General features: G+C 43.5%; 1 protein-coding gene across 1 annotated transcript in view; it reads left to right on the top strand.

The window, feature by feature from the left end:
• Positions 1 to 2,555: 2,555 nt before the first annotated feature.
• C8B (complement C8 beta chain) overlaps positions 2,556 to 24,219 on the top strand; it is a 62,445-nt gene continuing 40,781 nt past the window's right edge. The window contains exons 1-4 of the mRNA XM_068239398.1: positions 2,556 to 2,661; positions 8,092 to 8,230; positions 12,284 to 12,425; positions 18,864 to 19,005. Of these exons, the coding sequence (XP_068095499.1) occupies positions 2,615 to 2,661; positions 8,092 to 8,230; positions 12,284 to 12,425; positions 18,864 to 19,005 (470 nt within the window). The 5' untranslated portion in view covers positions 2,556 to 2,614. The remainder of the gene's footprint in view (positions 2,662 to 8,091; positions 8,231 to 12,283; positions 12,426 to 18,863; positions 19,006 to 24,219) is intronic.

Raw genomic sequence — 24,219 nt, 5'->3', positions numbered from 1 at the left:
GCCCCCACCCACCGTCCTCCACTGTCTGCAGCTTCGTAAACCGGGTCCCATCACTGCCATCAGTCGCCTCCAGCCTACGCACGAAAATTTGCGTACCTCTCCAGCAGGAGGGGGGGGGGGGTGATCAGGAAAGTTGTAACTGTGTCTCATGCTCCTTGTCAACTCCTTTCAACCAAAAAGATGGCTGCCCCTATGAAATCACACACATTTGCATCTTCTTTTAAAACAGGGTAGGTAAGAGATTGTTATCTATCTATCTATCTATCTATCTATTTTAATTAACATGACTCATGTAACTTAATGACAGTATGTTTGTTTAGGCTCAAGTTCCCCTTTAAGGTTTCAGTCCTTAAAATAACATAATTCAAAAGTTAAAGACGGGCCCATAAAGTTAAAGACGGGCCCATATGTAATTTACTTTTTCTTCTAAGTTTTCTCCTAGGAGATCATTTTCCATCTTCTATTTAGAATAACTTTTTTAAGAACTTTGCAATTCAAAAAATACTAAAAAGTAGGTGAAAAAGTTCTATCAATATTAAATAGCTGCCCCCCAATATCAGCCAGAAGTCATAGCTGCCCCCCAATATCTGCCAGCAGTCAAAGGTGTCCCCTAATATTGGTCAGCAGTGAATTGATGGCCCCCTATATCCTCCAGCAGTCATAGGTGGACCCATATATCTACCAGCAGCCATAGGTGGTCCCCTATATCAACCACCAGCAGCCATAGGTGTCCCCCAATATCCACCAGCAGTCATAGGTGGACCACATATCTACCAGCAGCCATAGGTGGTCCCCTATATCAACCACCAGCAGTCATAGGTGGCCCCCAATGTTACCAGCAGTCATAGGTGGACCATATATCTACCAGCAGCCATAGGTGGTCCCCTATATCAACCACCAGTAGTCATAGGTGGGCCCCCAACATCCACCAGCAGTCATAGGTGGCCCCCAATATTACCAGCAGTCATAGGTGGCCCCCAATATCCACCAGCAGCCATAGGTGACCCCCAATATCCTCCAGCAATCATAGGTGGCCCCCACTATCACCCGGCAGCCATAGGTGGCCCCCAATATATTCTCCAGCAACCATAGGTGCCCCCCCCCCCCATATCCACTATCATAGGTGGCCCCCAATATCAGCTAGGTTTGAGTTGAAACAGCCATATTCAGGTTGAATAAAAGAACAACCCAAATGCGAACACCAACACTATAAATATACAAACATTTCCTGCCTCACAGAAAACAATTTCCCTTTTCCAAAAAGAAATGTTTTGGAGTGAAATTTTGCTGTGTTTAGTTTTATAACTTTGGAGCATCTGAGCCAGATTTCTGCTGCTCTCTCCATTCTGTCCTTTCTCTCCGATGATGTAGATCAATCAAGCATAGATTGTCTGCACTGAGTTCACACTGACATGAATTGTTCATCAGCAGAAATTACTGCTCTGTTTGAAAGTGCGAAACGTAATTGAATTATATCATCCCTACTTTTGTCTCATCAGCGTAAAAGACACATTACACCTCATTCCTATGTCATTATTTTGTGAAAAAAAAATGTTTCCATGCTGCCAAATTAATATAGCCTTGCATTTTATGTGTTTTTCATTGTTGTGTTGGGAGAGATGACACAACCTCTGCTTTTATTGACTCTTGGAGATCCGTCTGTTAAAACAAATGTGTGTTCAAATCTATTTGTACTTCTCTAAATTTTTAACCAAATACGGGAAGGGATAAAAGTAATCTCACAACCTGACAATAATTAACATGTCATCATAGCATCTAAGGTCAGTAAAGTCCATCTAGACAAGGACTGGTGGCAATGCTGTAAAACCAGTATTTGAATATTGACCTAACAAAGAGTCGTCTCAGATTGTTTGTTACAAAAATTTACATACACCGATTAATTATATACATGCACTATAGAAGTAAAGCCCCATCTACACGATACGATTCTTTATACGATTCGATTACAATTCTATTTACGATCCGATTAAATCCAACATGTCCAATCAGGATTCGATTCGATTCAATTCGATTTGCCATTGCAAATTGTTTGATTTGCTAAGCATCCTGCACTGTATGCTTTGAGCACATGAAGAGTACATTTACACCTGTGCATCATTCCTGCTGATCATTCCCTTTGTGTGCCTGCCCATACCTTTTGTTTTGAGCTTAATAATGTTAGGCGGCAATTAAAAACACATTAAGACAAAGGACAGACTTAACTTCATGTAACAGAGGTGTATTACTGGAGAAAGAAGTGTACAAGTAGCAAGGCCAGGACTTTTTTTCTGGTTGTCGAGAATTCTGTGTTCTGGATAACGAGGTTTTACTGTACCTTTGTTTCATTACTGTGCTTTAAACTGTAAAGTTACAGAGCTATAAAAAAAAATAAAAAGTGAGGAATGATTCTTACTTTCTTGTTGGTAGTGTGTTTCCCACACTGATAATTGCATTACAGCACTGCTGCCACAAGAGGGCACCCTCATCCTATCACTAGATGTTAAGAGAGGTTGCATTTGTTTAACTTTCTGTTTTCTGTGCAATTGCTAAATGGACTTTAGGTAGGACAGAACAGCAGCCTGAATCTGAGGAGAGGACAGCAGGGAGAGGCACCATGTTGTTTTACGCTGTCCTGCTGAATTTTGCACTTTATTTATCCAGGTAAGAACAAACGGTTTATTTTTTGATTTAAAGCATTGGTAGCCATGTGTGCAAAATACGTCTATTAGAACTTGGTACATAAAAAACTAAATTCAGGCTACAGCTAAAGGTACATAGATATTAGATAAAAATTGGCTGATGACTGCTTCGGCCGATGATTATTCCCCTTTCTAATGTGTGTACAGCATGCAGGGGATGCCTGAGCATGTCTGATCGCAATGTTATATTTGCCCAAACCCCCCCCCCCCCCCCCACACACTATGTCATGCACTAGTCGTTGTCCCTCTACCCCCCTCCATAGCTACAGAATGCAGGGGAGTGATGTGTCTGTACAGCATCGGACTCCGATTGGTCGCTTGAGGGATCATTTCCTGATCCCTGAGGGCCAATGGGCATACTAACCACCCCGGCGTTCTATTAGAACGGCCAGGGCGGCGGCGCAGCACATTTTTTAAATTTATTTTTTTAAATCATGTAGCTAGTTTAGCGCTAGCTACACGATAGCCGCTGTGCAGCGGCATCCCCCCACCCCTTCCATTCGCCTCCGGCGATCAGAGCAAACAGGAAATCCCGTTCAGAACAGGATTTCCTGTTTGGCTTCCCCCATCGGGATGACATCATCGACGTCATGGTGTCGGAGGGAGTCCCGATCCACCCCTTAGCGCTGCCTGGCGGCTGGCGCTGATAGGCCAGGCTGCGCACGGGGTCTCGGGGGGGCTGTTGCGTGGCGGGTAGGGGCGCGCGGCGGCGATCGGTATAAACACGCAGCTAGCAAAGTGCTAGCTGCGTGTTTTAAAAAAAAATTATGAAATCGCGGCAGTCATGGATGAGCTAAGCTCGTCCATACCGCTAAGCTGGTTAAGTATTCTGAGCTTAAATGATCAACATTTAGGGCAAGTTTCTACTAGCGTGGGCCATTTGTCTCTGAGACAGACGTGGCATTTGTGCACTGTGAATACGCATCTGAATCCCTGTCGCTGTGTTATGTACTGCTATGGTGATTTAGACACAATTGTCTAGAATTGTGAATGAGTGCTTTAGAATTTTTTGATGCATGCAAATTCAGAAGCAGACTATTGATCTAAATAGGATGAGATTACAGTTGCATATTCCTGTGCATGAAACCACGCAGAATCAATCGCTTTGGGAGTGCTTACTAACCTGTGAGAATGTGAGTGTACCCGTCATGGATTGATTCCACCTTCTATATTCTGGGACCAGTGTTTTGGGAAAGCCAGTTAACTTCCCAGTAGTTTTTTGGGATGTAAGAGGAGACCGGAGCGCCCAGAGGAAACCCACATATACATGAGGAGAACATACAAACGCCATACAGATGGTGTCCAGGATGGTAATCACACCTGGGACTCCAGCGTTGTGAGACAAGAGTGCTAATTAGTAGGGATGCTTATTCAGATTCTGCGGAAAATAAATTTCCACATTTGCCAATGGAAATTGGCATATGCGATTGTAAAATGGAAAACGGAAATCGGATTTCTGCGGAAATACCGCAATACCTCAACTTGATAATTTTATCCCAATCACAGAACTCAGAAGCATTGGACCAATCGGAGAATGAAGAGTCAACTCCAAAGTATTTGACCAATCAGAGAACGCAAAAAAATGACTACTTGGAAATCGGAAAACAGAAATAAAAAAATCCGTGGAATTGGTAATCAACACTGGCAAAAAAATGGTATTTCCGTGGAATCGGATATCATCATTTCCGACCATCCCTACTATTTAGTTAAATAAGTATGTCAGCAAACGCTACACAATTATTCCACATTTCCATCATTATTTGTAATACAGGTAGTCCCCGTTTAATGAACAAGATAGGCTCGTTCTTAACCTGAATCCGTTCTTAAGCCGAAACGCGGTGCCATCTCTGTCTTCTTTGCATCCTATGTGCCCCCCTTTACCTCCAGCGTCCACCTTTGTGCCTGTTTGTCCCCCTGTGCCTCTCTATGTCCCCTCTCTCTGTGCCTCTTTTTGTCCCCCACTATGTTTGTACCCCATCTGTGCCTCCTTTTGTACTTCCTCCTTACCCTCGCTTTGCCCCCTCTGTGCCTCTGTTTGTGCTTCCTCTGTGCCCTCACTTTGCCTTCTCTTGCCTCTTTGGCCCCTCTGTGCTCCCTCTGTGCCTCTATGCCCCTTCTGTGCCTCTTTGGCCCCTCTGTGCTCCCACTGTGCCTTTCTGCCCCCTCTGTGCCTCTTTGCTCCCACTTTGCCCCCTCTGTGACTCCAAACAGAGTCCAATGCTGTCGGTCCTCCTCTCTCTGCATACAGCTCCCTCTAGCCGCGTACAACACTGCTTCCTGTATGTCGCATGACATACAGGAAGCGAAGCGGTGCTGTACGCGGCTAGGGGGTGCTGGATGCGGAGAGAGGAGGACAGACAGCATTGGACTTGGTTTGGAGGTGAGTCCAGAGGGCACAGACAAGGCAAAGTGGGAGCAAAGAGGCGTCATCATGACGGGATCGAGACGTTCGTATCGGCGGGTCTTTCGTAAGTTGGGCGTTTGTAACCCAAGGACTACATGTATATTTCTGAATGAATTATTTATTTATAATACAGTATCGTTTTCTCTGCTGTGCTAGCAGTGACAGTATCATTAAAGGGATTGTAAAGGAGGTCATAGCAGTTGCATGGGAGGGGAATAATCAAACTATTGCGGGTTTGAGGGAGGCATTGTACCATGTAAATATTAAACTCTGAGAGAGTTATTAGTAATTATTTCCATAGCTGACGTGTCCTTATTATCCTTTGTGCCTGCTACACAGGATGCAATTTCCTGTCAGATTGATGGGTCAAATCGATAATTTCCGGCATGTCCAATCTGCTTCTGATCAGGGGAGGATCAGGGAGTACTGATCTGAACATCGATCCCATTCTCAATCAGAAGCAGGTTGGAAATTATGGAAATTTGTCCCATCAGTCTGACAGGAAATTGCATTGTATGTAGCAACTTTTACAGTGGCATAGCAATAGTGGATGCAGAGGTTGTGACCAAACCTGGGCCCCTGGACCAGGGGCCCCCCTTCATCCATCTTGTTAGCGTTCATTGGTGCTATGCTGGTAATGATACCTCTGTATGTGCATTATGCTGGGAATACACCATAAGATATTTTGGCAGATAGATGGTTCGATAGATAATTTCCAGCAGGTCCAATCTTGTTTTTGATCGCTTTTTCAGATCGATTTCTCATAGAAGTGAATGGAAATTGATAAGAAAAACGATCGGAAAATCTATCAGCAAGTTGATCGGACAGTAAATCTGCTGAATAATCTCATTGTGTATTCCCAGCATTACACAGTGGTAATACATACTGTTTCCTTACACAGAATACACCTCTCTGACACTGCAGTTGTCCTTGGTAGGTTTTGGGGTGCCATATCAATAGAGTGCTAGGGGGCTAATGTAAAACTCGCACTGGGGCCTCAAGCTTCTTAGTTCTGCCGCTGAGCTTTTTTAAGAGACACAAACATATTTCAAATAGTAGCAGGAGATAAGGGTGCCGCCAGGGGGTGGTTAGGGTTAGGCACCACCGCGGGGGTGGTTAGTTTTAGGCACCACCAAGGGAGGGTTCTGTTTGAGAGTCGGGCTGGGTTAAGCTGTATTGTTGAATTACGTAACGATTTTTAACATTAATATCTTTTCGTTATTATTTCCTGTATATGTTTACAACGGTATTTATCGTTAACAGTGTGCCTGTACTTTATACTGCAGCAGTGTGCCTGTACTTTATACTGGTTGAACTCGATGGACGTATGTCTTTTTTCAACCAAAATAACTATGTAACTATGTAACCAAGTTTGACAGCAATGTTTATCGTTATCAGATTTCGTTATCCACCTGCGCCATTTCGTTATCCAGACGTTCCCTTTTTTCACAGCGCCCTTCTTTCATGCACACTTTCACATTATAGTATGCTGAATACTAAAGAGAGGTTACAAACATTATAAACAGCCACAAAATATGACGCCAGAGGGTAACACTGGCTAATTTGTAGCCGTAACTAAGACATAGAGATTGGATCCGTCAAGACGTTGGCCCAAAATGAATGATTATGGCGCTCAATCGGCTGTCGTTAAACATTACTTATGAACTTTCATTAAACTATGTTGCATGATTTTGCGAAAAAATGTGTTCATTGCGCAAAATGTTTGGGGAAATTGCTTAGTGGGTATGGGCCTTAAGATGGAGACACAAACAGCAATAAAAGCTCAGACGTTTATTAATTTTTTGGCTTAAAGCGGATCCGAGATGAAAAATTAACTATAACAAGTAACTTATCTATATATCTTATCTAAAGTTTAGCTAGTTTACACAGCATATCTAGCTGCAAAAGTTTAAAGAGTGTATGATTATTTATTCCTGTTATACAATGTGGGCAGCCATGTTCTTTTTCTCATATTGTCACAGGCTAAGAGCTGGAGATGGTATCAGCTTTCTTGTGTGTAAATTCAGTCCCCTCTCCTCCTCCCTCCTCCCATCTGCCTTAGAAATCAATGGCTAGTAACACCTCCCCCTCCTCCTGCCCAGACTGAGCTCCTGTAAGCCCTTGCTATTGTCTGAAAGTGCCTTGGCACTCTGAGGGCTGTGGGCGAGGCTTGTTTAATTTATAGGGAATTAAAGTATTAAAACAAAAACAAAAAAGTATTTGGCTTGAGGAATGCCCTATAAACTTTAGGAAAGGGACACAATTATGCAATGAGTAAAAGTTCATCTCGGATCCACTTTAATCATTTTGTTAGTATATTTGGTCATGTGAAAGAAATGTATGTTCTCTGTGGGATTATTCTGGAGTGCCCAAGCTGTGATGGTGTCTCTGGGTCTGCTTTAAAGGACAACTATCAAAGGTACCTAAAATTCTAAATGCCAAATATTTTTCCAGTAGTTAATAGAAAATAACAATACAAAGGCTTTTTCTCATGTTTTCTTTTGTATGAAAAAAAAAATGACAGAGAAGAATTCTTACTGTGGGCATCACTATGGACGGCTCTGACCAGCACATCCAGCATACAAAAACAGTCCTCACTAGCAGTAATACTGTGAGTAAAATTAGTTCAGAATGATAGAAAGCAGAAATATACCTTCAAATAATGTGTAAATAATCATCAGCTGCAGCAGTGTGCCTGATCCTCTCTCTGTCTCTGCCTCAGCAGTGTAAAGTAAACAGTTTACAGCCAGGGAGAAGTGTAACCTAGCTACACAGTACAGCTCTACATCCCCCTCCCTCCGATGCCGACACAAATTGTTACAAACAGCTTAAGAACAAAGCATTATTTTCACACAGGCTGTGCTGAGAGACCTCTGAAAAGCTTTCTAGTGTTGCTGGCTAAAATCTCTATAGGAATGAGGGCTTAACAGAAAAACTGGTCCTTTGATGGTTGTTGTTTAAGCAGTGCTGTGATTTATGTCCCTTCAGTTGTGAGCTGTATGATGCCAGCCATGGTCTTGCTAAGAAGAGATTAACGAGAGCTGCTGTCGCTCCGCCAACACCCATAGACTGTACAATGTCCACCTGGTCATCGTGGAGTGGATGTGATCCATGTGAGAAAAAGAGAGTAAGTACAGATGTGGGTGTTTCCCCTACATTTATTGACAATGATTGTGAAGATTAATAGCAGTGACATGATATTGCACAATTTTGCTGATCTATTACATATTTAAAGGGTACCTTGAGGGACACAGGGCCTGAGGCACTAACCAGAGTAAATATTAGCATGCAGAGAAAGCGCATGGCAATATTACCTTTAAATACTACCTGTACTACCTCAGCAGTGACAGGTTATTAGCTCGACCTGCAGTATTCGAGTAACACAAGCATTGCTATGGTAACACACTTCATTAATGCACATTACTGTAGCAGCGATTGCAGTACTCCAGTACCGTGGGTTGCTCTAATAGTGTAACTGGCTGTACGCTGCTGCGATAGTATTGGTAATATTGCCTGGCACAAGTCTCTGCATGCTAACTTTAATGCTGGTTAGTGCATCAGGCTCAAATTTGGCAAATGCCAGTCAAGTTACCATGTGCAAGTAGTGCATGGCAACCTTACTGGTACATACGCCAGATAATGTGCATATTGCCGGTGTAATGCTTGTTATGCAAGTAGCCTAATGGTGGCCACTAATGATATGCAGATGATACACAACTGTACCTCTCGGCCCCAGACCATAACTCCCTCCTCACACGCGTTCCCGACTGCCTGTCCGCTATTTCCTCTTTCATGTCCTCTCGCTTCTTGAAACTTAATATGAATAAAAGTGAACTAATAGTCTTTCCACCATCCCTGTCCATTTCTCTGCCTGATATTACAATAAATGTTAACAACACGTCTATAACTTCAGTTCCCAAAGCACGGTGCCTGGGGGTAATATTTGATTCTTCTCTCTCATTTATTCCTCACATTAACTCCCTAACCAGCTCCTGTCATCTCCAACTCAAAAACATAGCATGTATCCGACCTTTTCTCTCCCTTGACACAACCAAAATGTTAGTACATGCTCTTATTATATCTCGATTGGACTATTGCAATATATTGCTTGGTGGACTTCCAACTAATCGACTAGCACCGCTCAATTCTGTACTGAACTCTGCTGCTCGACTCATTCATCTCTCCTCTCGCTCTTCCTCTGCTGCTCCTCTCTGTCAAGCTCTTCACTGCATACCAATTAACCAGAGGATTCAGTTCAAACTCTTAACCCTAACCTATAAAGCTCTCCACAATCTCTCTTCCCTTTACATCTCCTCACTAGTCTCCAGATACCAACCCAACCGCAATCTCAGATCTGCACACGAGCTTCTTTTATCCTCTTCTACAATTACCTCCTCACATTCACGTGTACAAGACTTCTCAAGTGCCTCACCCCTCCTCTGGAATGCCCTTCCACAGCACATCCGCCACTCTCCCACCTTTTCCGACAAGCACATTCTCTAGCATAGGCCATGCACCCACTAAATAACCTAATTACGCTCTGCCTGTACATATACTGTATACTTCCCACACCTCTTGTTTCCACCCCATTCCTTTAGATTGTAAGCTTGCAAGGTCAGGGCTCTCACCCTTTTGTGTCATTGAATGTTATTAACTTAATTGCTTGCACTCTGTTACAGAGCCGGGACAAGGTCCTCCAGCACCCAAGGCTGAGACACCAAAGTGCGCAGCTCCATCCCCCCCCCCCCCCACCCCACCCCAGCTGTCACACACTGATTGCTATTAGACTAAGAGGCACCCCAGGGCCACCAACCTCCCCAACATCTTAATCTCTAGTGACCTGGCTTGCAGTCACTGCCATATATCCCCTTTTCTTATTTCTCTCTGCTTCAAACACAATAGGGGAATGATAGCTGAGTGAGTTGTGCTCCCCCTCCTACACTGCACCCTGAGGCTGGAGCCTCTCTAGCCTCTGCCTCGGCCCGCCCTGCTATGTTATACATTTATACATTTTAGTCATCATGTTACATTTTCTATTGTAATCAGCAGTTCTGTATTTTGTATCAGTGTTCATATTTGATGTATATTATTGTCTGTATGATTCATTATGTATCCCTTGTTTGTTTTCTTACATTGTACATCGCCACGGAATATGTTGGTGCTTTATAAATAAATAATAATAATAATCCAATCTTTTTCATCCAATCTTACCATTTCTATGTTATATAAGGTAACTGCCTAAATTATCCATTCAATATATTCACCCTTATACCCCATAGATTTGGTAAAATTGGATGAAAAAGATTGGATAGTTAGTGGCCACCTTTAGGCACATCACCCTAGCTAGGTGCACGTTACCTAGGTAACTCAGGTTTCACTAACTGGGGAATTTGCACAAGGTCCCTTTTCCACTGGGAAGCGCAAGCGTGCTGCGTTGAGGTCGAGCAACCCGCAATTTGCACTCGCCACGTTTGTGCAGTGAAGCCGTTGAGAGTGGTCCATGACCGTTCAGAGAATTGCGATTGTGATTCGAGAAAAAAAAAATCGTGCTAGTGAAAAATGAGCACCACGCTTTCCATGTAAATCACGGTGCTATTGTGATCTGCAATATGGCTGCAATCTGCTTTTTTGGAATCTGAAGTAAAATAAAACTTATGATATAATGATTTGTATGTGTAGTACAGCTAAGAAATAAAACATTAGCAGCAGAGATATGAGTCTAATATTGTTTCCAGTACACAAAGAGTTAAGAGTTAAGTTGTTATTCATGCAAAAAAAAAAAATTCTGCACAGGAGAGTTCAAAAGATCATTAGCCCGCTCTGTGAAATCATTTAGAATGCTGAGTGTAATGTGTAAACTGCAAATATTAGAGAATGATGCAATGTTATAAAAAAAGCTATATGACTGAAAACAAAAATATGAGACTTGGGCCACATACAGACATCAGACCATAGTCTTTGGAAAATGAAAGATCACAGACCAATCTTACCACCCTTCCTGTAGTATAAGAGCCATACTCTACACAGTCTTTTCTATGGAGCTGAACTCCCCATCAGAAAAAAATCTTTGCAAGATGCTGCACACACAGATTCTGTACAGACACAAAAGATCAGTATCTGCAAAAGATCTGTTCCTGCCAAAAATCCATTCCTGCAAATTGCAATGATAGTCTATGAGATCTGCAGATCATCATACACACATGATTTAACTGACATTCATCTGCAGATCAGATCCACCAGGATGGATTTTCAGATCTGCAGATCTGCAGATGAATGTCAGTTAAATCATGTGTGTATGATGATCTGCAGATCTCATAGACTATCATTGCAATTTGCAGGAATGGATTTTTGGCAGGAACAGATCTTTTGCAGATACTGATCTTTTGTGTCTGTACAGCATCTGTGTGTGCGGCATCTTGCAAAGATTTTTTTCTGATGGGGAGTTCAGCTCCATAGAAAAGACTGTGTAGAGTATGGCTCTTATACTACAGGAAGGGTGGTAAGATTGGTCTGTGATCTTTCATTTTCCAAAGACTATGGTCTGATGTCTGTATGTGGCCTAATTTCTTTGCTACTATTGTTCTATCAATTATCCGTACTACACAACCAATTCATTATATCATTTTTTTTTTTTTTTTTAGTGTCACTTTAAGTGGATTGCAACTAGTGTAACAGGCCTTAAGTGACAGTAATGTTACCAGATGTTTTTGAAAATGCTGAGATAAACCCGTGCGTGTACAGGCCCAGTGCTATATAAAACTATGTGCTTTTTGTTTCCCACTTGTGTGATCATGTTTTCAGTAATGCACTGTGTGTGCAATCTGAAAGGTCATCAGAAGTGCATAGACTGCCATATGTTGTGTTACAGTGCGGTATCGCAGTGCATGCTTGCAGGCCATTTGCACAAACTCAGTGCAATTCCATTCATTAAAGATGAATGGCATTGCATTAAAATCAACGGAGAATCGAATAGCAACACTGCTACGGCCACCTATGTTTGCACAAAGCGTACAAATAGTACAAATCACTATCGCTTAGAAAAGGCTGCTAGTGGGTTTGAGCCCTTACTGATAACTAATTACAGACTATAAAACTTTTGCATGGCAGAGAAACATTTCTGAGTGCAGGAAACAGATAAAAAAAGGTCAATTCTATTTTCTGTTTCATTTGTTTTGCACAGTACCGCTATACTCAGGCAACACAGGTGTCGCAGTTCTTGGGTGAACGCTGTGAAACGGTAGACCGCGAGGAACAATCATGCACTACCACTAGTGTCTGCAGGAAAAACAAGCGATGTGAAGGATTCCAGTGCGTGGAGTCTGGTGAGAGATTCTTACCATATAACAACATGATAGTGCAGGGCCAGGCCGAGGCATAGGCTGGAGAGGCTCCAGCCTCAGGGCGCAGTGTAGGAGGGGGCGCACAATTCATTCAGCTGTCATTCCTAATTGTGTTTGAAGCAGAAAGAAATAAGAAAAGGGGATACATAGCAGTGACTGCAAGCCAGATAACTAGAGATTAAGGTGTTGGGGGCCCTGGGGTGCCTCTTAGTCTAATAGCAATCACTGTGTGACGGCTGGGGTGGGAGGGATGGAGGGGCGCACTTTGGTGTCTCAGCCTTGGGTGCTGGAGGACCTTGTCCCAGCTCTGTGATAGTGAATATAGAAAATAAAACCAACATCCTCTCCAGTAGGTCCAAAATACTCCATGAGTCATGTCAAATGAGAGAAATTGAAAATTGACTCTGTTGGTTCATAACCAAATCTGATATGGGCATTAACTTGTATGGCAGGGGCATAACAAAAAACCACTGGACCCCCTGCAAAACTCCCCCCCCCCCCTGTTTTCTGCACAGGTAAACTGAGAACCAATGTTATTCAATTGGCTAGTGCACACGTGAATGTGTTTTCCCCATGCAGATAAAAACAGACAGCAGTGAAGTACTGCACACATTTTCTCTATCAATTACATTAGCTTCCGTGATAAACATACATGTTTTCACACACACAGACACACATAACATTCAAACAAACACAGAACACTTATATCGTGCTTTTCTCCTGGCGGACTCAAAGCGCCAGAGCTGCAGCCACTAGGACACGCTCTATAGGCAGTAGCAGTGTTAGGGAGACTGACCCAAGGTCTCCTACTAAATAGGTGCTGGCTTACTGAGCAGGCAGAGCCGAGATTTGAACCCTGGTCTCCTGTGTCAGAGGCAGAGCCCTTAACCATTACTCCATTCAGCCACTGCTACTCCATTCAGCCACACACATAGGGCTTGATTCACGAAACCGTGATAACTTATATTACGGCCGCTCTAGTGTTTTTGCGCGCAAACACGAATTTTCACGTGCAATTGCGAATATTAGCGCGGACGTGATATGAGTTATCACGGTTTAGTAAATTAAGCCGTAGTGTGCAGAAAACACATATGGAAAACTGACAGACGAGTATGTTCCCAGCCTCAGCTTATTACACTCACTCTGTCCATCTCTGATGGAGCAGAACTGGCTCTGCAGACTCCTCCAGCATCACTACAGTACACAGCACTTGGGGAGGGGTAGAGAGGTTGGGGGCTTGGCACTGTACACAAGAGCCCGCTGTACACTGAATAGGGACTGTCTACAAAACTTTGTATAATTCCCTATTAGTGGCTGAGCAGATGCAGTCATTAGATTAATTGTGCAGAGAGCAAAAAGTTTTTTTCTCTCTGTGCCCCTAGTTGTCACTGTCTCAGGACAGGGAAAAGAAAAAGGGGCTTCTGGGCCCCGCTGCAGTTGCATCCCTTGCAAGTGTCTATTGTTACGCCCCTGTTGTATCGGTATTTAACCTGTTTGAGGTTGGATGTCTGAATACTTAAAATCTGATCTCAAATTGAGAGTATCCCTTATATCATGGGGCATCTCTGACGTTAATGACCACTGATGATTTAGCAATTACATTGGTGCATTATTTTGATATGAACCTATGTGATGTTGAACTTCTCTGTTATATGTGTGCGTTTTGGATCAGTGAATAATGGCGCACAGCGCCTATGCATAAAAATGGTGCCGCATTAAAAAGATACGCTTATCGCTATTTATCGTTAGTACTGCATAATAATGGCGCACAGGGAAAAAAGAAGAAAAACGGCACATAGTAACTTTATTTATCAATAGCGCCGTTCATATGCCAAACGGAAGACGTTATTGCACACAGTAACGTTATTTATCAATAGCGCCCTACATAAGCCAAACTGCAGACGTTATTTAACTGCAAAATGGGGAATTGATTTAATGTAGCACTGTCAAGGTTAGGGTTAGGCACCACAAGGGGAGATTTAGGGTTAGGCACCACCAGGGGAGATTTAGGGTTAGGCACCACCAGGGAGGTATTTAACCACTTCACCACTGTGGGGTTTTACCCCCTGACCACCAAAGCAATTTTCACCTTTCAGTGCTCCTTCCATTCATTCGTCTATAACTTTATCATTACTTATCGCAATGACATGAACTATATCTTGTTTTTTCCGCCACCAATTAGGCTTTCTTTAGGTGGGACATTATGCCAAGAATTATTTTATTCTAAATGTGTTTTAATGGGAAAATGGGAAAAAATTTGGGAAAAAATTTATTATTTTTCAGTTTTCAGCAATTATAGTTTTTAAATAATGCATGCTACTGTAATTAAAACCCATGAAATGTATTTGCCCTTTTGTCCCGATTATACAATCGTTTAAATTATGTCCCTATCACAATGTTTGGCGCCAATATTTTATTTGGAAATAAAGGTGCATTTTTTTCAGTTTTGCGTCCATCCCTAATTACAAGCCCATAGTTTATAAAGTAACAGTGTTGTACCCTCCTGACATAAATATGTAAAAAGTTCAGTCCCTAAGGTAACTATTTATGTATTTTTTTATTGTACATTTTTTTAATTTTTTTTTAATTACAAAAAAAATAAAAAATCTGGAGTGTGGGAGGTAATGAGTTAATTTTTTGTGTAAAAGTAATTTATTTGTATGTGAAAAATGTTTAGGGTGTAGTTTTATTATTTGGCCACAAGATGGCTACAGTAACTTTTTGTTTAATGCGACCTCCAAGAGTCCTTCCGGACTCTTGGAGGAAGTACTAGGAGGCTGGGTAAGTGTTTTTTTTTTCACAATGATCGCGCTGCTCATCGGAGAGCAGCGGATCATTGCGGGGCTTAGATCAACGAACGGGAATGGATTTTCCCGTTCATTGATCTCCGGGCGAGCGGCGTGTTTACGAGCGGCCGGCGGCGTGTTTACGAGCGGGAGCGCGGGCAGCGGCGGGAGTGCGCAAAGTACGGATTTCTCCGTCCCTGGGGGTTAAAGGATGGAAAAAGGGACGGAGAAATCCGTACGGGCGGGGGTAAAGTGGTTAAGGGTTAGGCACCACCAGGGGGGTGCTTAGGGTTAGGCACCTCCAGGGGGGTGGTTAGTGTTAGGCACCACCAGGGGGGGGTGTTAGGTTTAGGCACCTCCAAGGGGGTCTTAGGGTTAGGCACCACCAGGGGGGGGTCTTAGGGTTAGGCACCACCAGGGGGGTGGTTAGAGTTAGGCACCACCAGGGAGGTCTTAGGATTAGGCAGTGGCACCACCAGGGGGGTGGTTAGGGTTAGGCAACACCAAGGGGGTCTAGGGGTTAGGGATAGGTACAGAGAGGGTTCTGTGTGTTAACGCTAATTTTCAATAAAATAAACAGAGCTAAATAACGATAAGGCTTTAACATTAAATAGCGATAAATTACAAACGGATTAGTGGCAACACCGTGTGCCATTATTCGCAGTACGTATACAATTTTTAACATGTCTATGTAACATTTTGTATAAATAAAAAAGTGGTTTTATGAAATAGATGACCTGACTGACGAATCCTCATATAAATTGTTTACTTTGTACAAATATATCTCTACCCCAATAAAAATTCCAATAGCCCTACCGAGACAAAGATTACCATCTTTTTCGGGATGTTGGGAAATACATACACAGTGTCGGACTGGGAAGTAGAAATGCTGAGGTAATCCACCTGCTGGCCAAGCAGAAGAAACAATGTGTTATCACTCCCAACAGAAAGCTGTAGCAAGTCCTCACTGTGAGCAGCAACACCTGATTACTGCTGCTTGGCCACCAAGTGAATTTCCTCAGCTTTACCACCTCCCAGTCCGACACTATACACCAATCAAATGGTAACTAACAACATTTGTCATCCTCCATTGCAGGCAGGAATTCATCCTCCATTGCAGGTGAGGAATTCACCTCACAGTGGTGTGTCTGGAGGCACAGATGTCCTGGCACCCTAGACTTTGACCTACATGATCCTACAAACCACCTCCAAACTGCAGTGCAAATGTGCTGCCTGGCCCAGCTGTCACTTCTCCCTTGCCCATCATAGGTAGCTACAGGTGTCTCTTAGCCTTAGGTAGCCAGAGGTATCCTCAGTATTAACTAGCTAATAGTGCCCTTGACTGAAGGGAGATTTGGCTTCGGACTCTCCACATGGAAGGAGAGAAGGAGGAGCTAGGGGAGGGAAGTGAGCCGCCTTTTCATCACCAGGCATCTATAGGCACGTGCCTACAGTGCCTTAGAGTAAATCCGGCCCTGTTCCATTGTAAAAATGTGGGCTTTGTCTCAAAATATTAAAAGTATACCTGGTTACTCAATTTATGCGCCACCGGCTGTGAGCACTCTGCTCATGCACACAGGGGCGCCTTAAGGCATAGGCAGGACAAGCCTTGGCCTGAGGCGGCATGCTGGGGAAGGCGCTGCAGCGGGACCGAGGCCACCCGCCGCTACTACTGTGCACTGCAGAACAATTCATTATATTTATTTATTCTCCGGCTGGCACCATCTCCGGTGCCTGAACCATCAGCAAGCCCCCATTGCCGCCTCTACACACGCCCCCTCCTACCGCTCCTGGCCAATAGAAGCAGTGTTCAACACTGCTCTTCCCACTCCTCCTTTAGTCCGGCCCCTTCTCCAAAGCAGCAGCCGCATGGTACAATGTTTACCAAGTGCGGTGCTGCCTCTAACTCCGCCCCCTGCCAGTCAACCAGGAGTCACCAGAGCGTTTGGGCTCCTGCTGCCCAGACCGTGCCCCGTCCTGCCCCTTGGCCTTGCGTGGCACACTGGTAGCTTCCCCCAGACATGTGGCTGCGTCTCCCTCCCCACGCACAGACACTCTTCCAGTCGGCAGAAGGACCACCAGGAAAGCCTCAGGAGTGTGTGTCTGCTGTGACTCAGGCACTGCCAGAAAGCCAGCCTCAGCGCAGCCTCGCAGGAGAGAGAAAGTTAGTGGGATCGGATGGAGGGAGTGTTCTGAACACAGGCACAGCAGAGCAGCCAGCGTCATCTGACCTGGAGTGGAGCTACATGGAGAGCCTATGAGTACAGAGGACCGGCAGTAACACGTGTGTGAGGCAGGCCTTGTTCACATCTTCAGACACACACCGTGCTAGTGACCCCCCTCCCAACCCCCTCTCCTTCCCACCCCTCCCAACCCCCTTTCCATCCCCCCCCCCCTCCTCTGTAGTGAAAGTAGCAGAGATAGGATCGGAAGCACTGTATGAGGTATCTGCAGTGCTTCCTATCCTGTCTCTGCTCCTTTCACTACAGAGGAGGGGGAAGTGTGTGTGTGTGTGTGTGTGAGTGTGTGTGTGTGTGTGTGTGTGTGTGTGTGTGTGTGTGTGTGTGTGTGTGCGTGTGTGCGTGCGTGCGTGTGTGTGTGTGTGTGTGTGTGTGTGTGTGTGTGTGTACTGTATATGTGTGTGTGTGTGTGTGTGTTTTCACTGCAAAGTTTCTTTGTCTGACTGCCCTGTGATTATCCTGCAGGACATATGTTTCCCATATGCTCCATCCTCTATCTCCCTCCCTCCTTTGATTATTTTCTGGTGAGACATTGGCGCATTACGATTACTTTCTGGTGAGACATTGGCGCATTACGATTACTTTCTGGTGAGACATTGCTGCATTACGATAATTTTTGGGTGAAATGCTGCCGTATTACGATTATTTTCTGGTAAAAAGCTGCCGCATTACGATTATTTTATGATGAAACATTGCTGCATTATGATTATTTTATGGTGAAACGCTGCCACATTACATGGGGCAGGGCACCTGGGCACAGGTTTTCTTGCCTGGAGTGACAAAATGGCTAGAGGCACCCCTGCATGCACATGATGTAGTTGTGATGACATGCGCTCCCAGCTTTGCGATGTAGGAGGTGCCCACCTGCGCACTAACACCTGACCCGGCCAAACCAGAGGAGGCTGCCGGGGGCACATAGATAGCAAAGGAGGGAGGACAGGAGGGAGCGGTGGGCACCAGGACAGCTTCCAGCACATGACTGCTCCCACCGTTTTTCCCACTTAGTTCAACTATTGACGTTATTAAACTTTATTCCCACCCTTAAAATTAATATATTTCTTATTTTCAAATGTTAATATGAAGGAAAATGAACCAGGATAGAAAGGACCAGTGTGGTTTGAATTATAAAACATATTTTTCTTATGAAATCTTTATGGTATGCGGGACTAGGGTTGTGGCAGGGTCGTGATTAGGGGTGTGGCAGGGGCGTGGCTTTAGTTTTTCTTCTTTCTTTTCTCAAAAAGTTGGGTGGGACGTGTTCTCATATCTTCTTATAACAGCATCATTAGCAGTCCAATCCCACTACATAGTGTAAATGTGTTAGTAGATGTTATTCTGAATACCACACTGTCCCACACAAAGCCAGCCCTGACTCTATTCTTCTTGTGCTGCAGGAAAGTGTATCCCCAGCCGCCTTAAGTGCAATGGAGATGACGACTGTGAAGATTTCTCCGATGAAAAAAACTGTAACGTTATCCGTAGCACATGTACAGGTGAAATGGAGCAGTTCTGGTCCATTGAGAACCTGGGTGCTGGGTAAGTGACATTTTATACAAAGATTGGGAAAGTGTACGTGTGTCAGTATGTTGTTCATGATCCTGGATCCCCAGGGACTGAATGGCATTGTCCTAATCTAAGTTGTCAAATACCACACACAAAATAGTCTGAATAAAGGTGAATTATGCACTTGAAAGGCCACAAGATGACATTATTAACCACCTCAGCCTTCAGTCGTTTTTCACCTTATGCATTAGAGCAATTTTCACTTCTCATTCATTCACCGATAACTTTATCACTAATTATCACGAATTGGTCTTTTTTCTGCCACCAATTAGGCTTTATTTGGGTGGTACATTTTGCTAATAATTATTTCTTAATAAAATGCATTTAAATAGGAATATTAAGAAAAAACGGGGAAAACGTTCATTATTTCTTAGTTTTCAGCCATTATAGCTTTAAAATAATATAATTAAAACCTATGTATTTTATTTGCCCATTTGTCCCAGTTATTAGACTATTTAAATTATGTCCCTATCATAGTGTATGGCGCCAATATTTTATTTGGAAGGTACATAAAGCACATAAAGGAGCATTTTTTCAGTTTCGTGTCCATCACTATTTACAAGCTTATAATTTAAAAAATCTTTGTAATATACCCTCTTCACATGCATATTAAAAAAGTTCAGACCCTTAGGTAACTAATTGTTTTTTATTTTTTTTTTCATTGTAATTTTTTTTTTACATGAAAAATTTTATTTGGGTAATTTTTGGTGTGGGAGATAAAGAGTTAATTTTAAATGTGATACTGTGTGTTTATTTCATAAAAAAAGTGTGTAGATGTAGTTTTACTATTTGGCCACAAGATGGCCACAGCCAAATTTTTTTTTTAGTCCTGGAAGCCAGTACTCTCGGAAACTTTTTTTTTTCTTTGGAAAGATTGCGGCTTCTCAAAGAAGCCGTCTGTCTTTTTACCGGGGACTTAGATCAATGAATGGGAACTAAGTTCCCATTCATTGATCTCAGCTAATTATAAATGTCAAAAAAATGTATTTATTTATAAAAAAAAATAATGTGTGTGTAGTTTTACTATTTGGCCACAAAATGGCCAAAGTGAAAAAGTCCTGGAAGTGTGATCATACGCTTCCAGGAAGAAGAATGAAGACAGGGAACTTTTTGAAACTCAGGAAAACCGCAGCGCCTGATGAGACACTGTCGGCTTTTCTGCGGGGGCTTCAATCAATGAAAGGGATCTATATTCCCTTTCATTGATCGCTGGGCTAACATCCGTTGGCGGGAGCGCGCACGGCCTACGGGAGTGCGCGCAGCCCAACTGGACAACAATGTTTGTCCAGTTGGGCTTAAGTGGTTAATGTATTCTTTATTTTAAGGGCTTAAAGGACACCCGAGGTGAAAATAAACTAATGAAATAAGCGATAGTATCTATCTTCCTTCTCCTAAAAATGACTTTTTAAAATAATCGACAGTTTTATTTTATGTTTAAATCTACTTTTTAAGTTTTATTGTTTTATTGTTTTTGCTCAATGACACATTCATTGAAGTATATCAGAGCTAAAATCTATGAACTATTGAATTTTTTTTTATATCTTTCCTGCTCTCAGAAGCCATTTTCTGCTTGGAAAGTGTTTTATAGTTGGAATTTCTTATCAGTGAGGGTCACACTGTAGTCACTTCCTGTCTGAGTCAGGACTGAGTTAGCCACTTACATACCTGATATTTAACTCTTTCAGGCAGAGAAAGAAAAAAAAGGAACACAGTATAGTTATTTATGTGCTAGGCACTGTACATGCCCATGTCTATCTCATCATGTCAAATGTCCATATGGTATCCTTTACCTCATGCCTTATATCTCCTTATCTGTTTATCTCACAAATTAGCTCTCCTTGGGGTATATTTAGTAAATGGCAATAAAATGACCGTGTGCGAGTAGCTCATGGTAATTTTACCGGTATTACACCAGTTACATGGCGCACAAATAGCACAACTCATCTAGGGAGTGAGGGTTGTGAGAAATGCACAATGTTCTGTTAAGGAAATAAATCAACAGTGAAACAGTTGTCCCAAATTGTAAAATACATTATGATATTTATTATTTGCTTAAGCAAATGGAAGCTACCACAGAGTGACACATGGTTGTGACACTCACAGGTGAGATCAGTAACTTCTGATTTTCCAAGACAAATGATGAGGTTTATATACTGTTTAAGCCAGCATTACACCAATGGTACAGTAAGAGAAAATCTGGAAAAACAAGAGTAATGGCTTGGGAACTTTTACAGACAATTCCAGCTTATATGGATTTAACAAAAGGAGTTTTGGTTCGCATCATAAATAAATACATCAATAGTGGGTTTCAATCACATCCTTTAACCACTTGAGGACCGTGGTGTTAACCCCCCCCCCCCCCCCCCCCCCCCAGTGACCAGGCCATTTTTACTTACCGGTAATTGTGCCACTGCAGCTTTAAGGCAAAGCTGCAGGACCGCACAACTCAGCTCACAAGTGATTTCCCCCTCCTTTTCTCCCCACCAACAGAGCTCTCTGTTGGTGGGGTCTGATCACCCCCACATTGTTTATTTTTTTTTTTTTAAATATTTGTTTTTTATTTTGAAATAAATTTTACACATTTTTTTACTTAAACTTTACCCTCCCTCCCTTTGTCTTCCCTGCCGGCTAATCACGCGATCGTCTGTCATAGGCTTCTGCCTATGAGAGCCAATCGCTCTCTTGTCCCCCAGGGGGACAGTCGTGTTACACAGCTGTCCCCAGTACAGCGCTGCTGCAGATCGCAGCGCTGTACAAATGTAACGATCGGTGTCAGCCAGAACAGATTTTCTGATTATTGGTGATCTGCAGTATCACCAATAATACAAGTATAGCAAAGACACACAGGATACAAAGATGTAAGATGGTGTTTGGTGCAACAGTAAATATAGATGGAGATACCCACTGTCCAGAGGAGCTGGTGAAGGGAGTATCTCTAATCAACACAGTAATCAGTATTCCAGCAAGCTGGAGACTCGGAGGAGTAATGATAGGTTTACTAGACTAGAGCTGCCCCCATCCTGTGGAACTCTCTCCCACTGCAGTGCCCATCAGGCTCGCTCCCACCTTCAACACCTTCAAAAAAGCACTCAAAACTCACTTCTTCAAGGAGGCCTACATCAACTCAACACTGCCCTAATCCTTTCTGCCAATAACTTCTTGCTGCGACCCCTCCTTTTGTGTCACCAACCCCTCCGTCTAGATTGTAAGCCTTTGGCAGGGCCCTCTCCCCTTGTGTATCATACTTGACTGTGTGCACTTTACCCAGAATTTGGAACTTGTTACCACTACCACTCCAGTTTATGATCTGGCATTGTACTACTGTCTGCATTGTGTTGTGTATCTTTTTGCTATTACCTGTATTGTTGTATCTATTGTCTATTACCTGTATTGTTCTGTCACCCCTGTTATCATTGTCTGTAACCTTATTTATTTTACAACGCTGCGTAATATGTTGGCACTATATAAATCTAATAAATAATAATAATACCCGAGGAGCGGGTGATGCACAGTAAGACAATGTAGCGAGATCACTCGAGGAGCGAGTGATTCAGACTGTACTGCAACAGGTGATCCCCTGAGTGGCAGGGGATGCAGACAGCATATAATGATAGCTAGTCACCTGAGGAGCAGGTGATTAAGACTGTACTGCAGCTATCAACCTGAGAAGCAGGTGACTCCGACTATACTGCAGCTATCTACCTGAGGAGCAGGTGATTCAGACTACACTGCAGCTATCTACCTGAGGAATGGTGTGTATATCAAAAAGCGCTGCAACGTGCATATACCACTAATGTATCAGGTGAAAACTCCTGTGAAAAGTCTCTCAAGATAGAGCTGAACAGTTCCAATTATGAGTCCCTGTGTATGCGCCCTTCTGCAGGATATAGCAAATCCCTTCTATAAAGTTCTTGTATGTAGATAGCGCTCCACTTCAGTAGATAGATAGATGAAAGATAACTTGTCCCCTTTAGGACCGCACTCACCCGTTCAGATGGACCACTGTCAGACTGGTCAATGAGGCTTAAGTGTTACTCCTCCTTGGCATCCGTCCAGGACGTCCTCAATGCGCTGTCCGCCGATTATACATGTAGGAGTATGGATCCTATGCGGATAGATGACTCCAGTGTGTCTAGACGCTCCTCATAGAGGATATGTCTCTCCAATAGTGTTGGATTGAAATTTAGCAAAAAGAGGTTATAGTTTTTGAGAAAATCGATTTTAAAGTTTCAAAGGGAAAACTGTCTTTTAAATGCGGGAAATGTCTGTTTTCTTTGCACAGGTAACATGCTTTTTGTCGGCATGCAGTCATAAATGTAATACATATAAGAGGTTCCAGGAAAAGGGACCGGTAACGCTAACCCAGCAGCATCAGCAGCACACGTGATGGAACAGGAGGAGGCGCAGGAGGAGAAGGCCACGCTTTGTGAGACACAACAACCCAGGCCTTGCATGAGGACAAGAAGCGTGCGGATAGCATGCTTTGTACCGCCATGCAGTCATAAATGTAATAAAGATAAGTGGTTCAATAAACAGGGACCACGCGGCAACGCTAACCCAGCAGCAGCAGACGTGATGGAACAGGAGGAGGCGCAGGAGGAGAAGGCCACGCTTTGTGAGACACAACAACCCAGGCCTTGCATGAGGACAAGAAGCGTGCGGGTAGCATGCTTTGTACCGCCATGCAGTCATAAATGTAATAAAGATAAGAGGTTCCATAAACAGGGACCGGCAACGCTAACCCAGCAGCAGCAGCAGCACACGTGATGGAACAGGAGCAGGCGCAGGAGGAGAAGGCCACGCTTTGTGAGACACAACAACCCAGGCCTTGCATGAGGTACCGCCATGCAGTCATAAATGTAATAAAGATAAGTGGTTCAATAAACAGGGACCACGCGGCAACGCTAACCCAGCAGCAACAGACGTGATGGAACAGGAGGAGGCGCAGGAGGAGAAGGCCACGCTTTGTGAGACACAACAACCCAGGCCTTGCATGAGGACAAGAAGCGTGCGGATAGCATGCTTTGTACCGCCATGCAGTCATAAATGTAATAAAGATAAGAGGTTCCATAAACAGGGACTGGCAACGCTAACCCAGCAGCAGCAGCAGCACACGTGATGGAACAGGAGCAGGCGCAGGAGGAGAAGGCCATGCTTTTTGAGACACAACAACCCAGGCCTTGCATG

This window comes from Hyperolius riggenbachi, chromosome 6, assembly GCF_040937935.1.
Source record: "Hyperolius riggenbachi isolate aHypRig1 chromosome 6, aHypRig1.pri, whole genome shotgun sequence".
Lineage (NCBI taxonomy): Eukaryota > Metazoa > Chordata > Amphibia > Anura > Hyperoliidae > Hyperolius > Hyperolius riggenbachi.
Note: the sequence above shows the minus strand (reverse complement) of the source record. Positions and strands in the feature narration are given on the sequence as shown.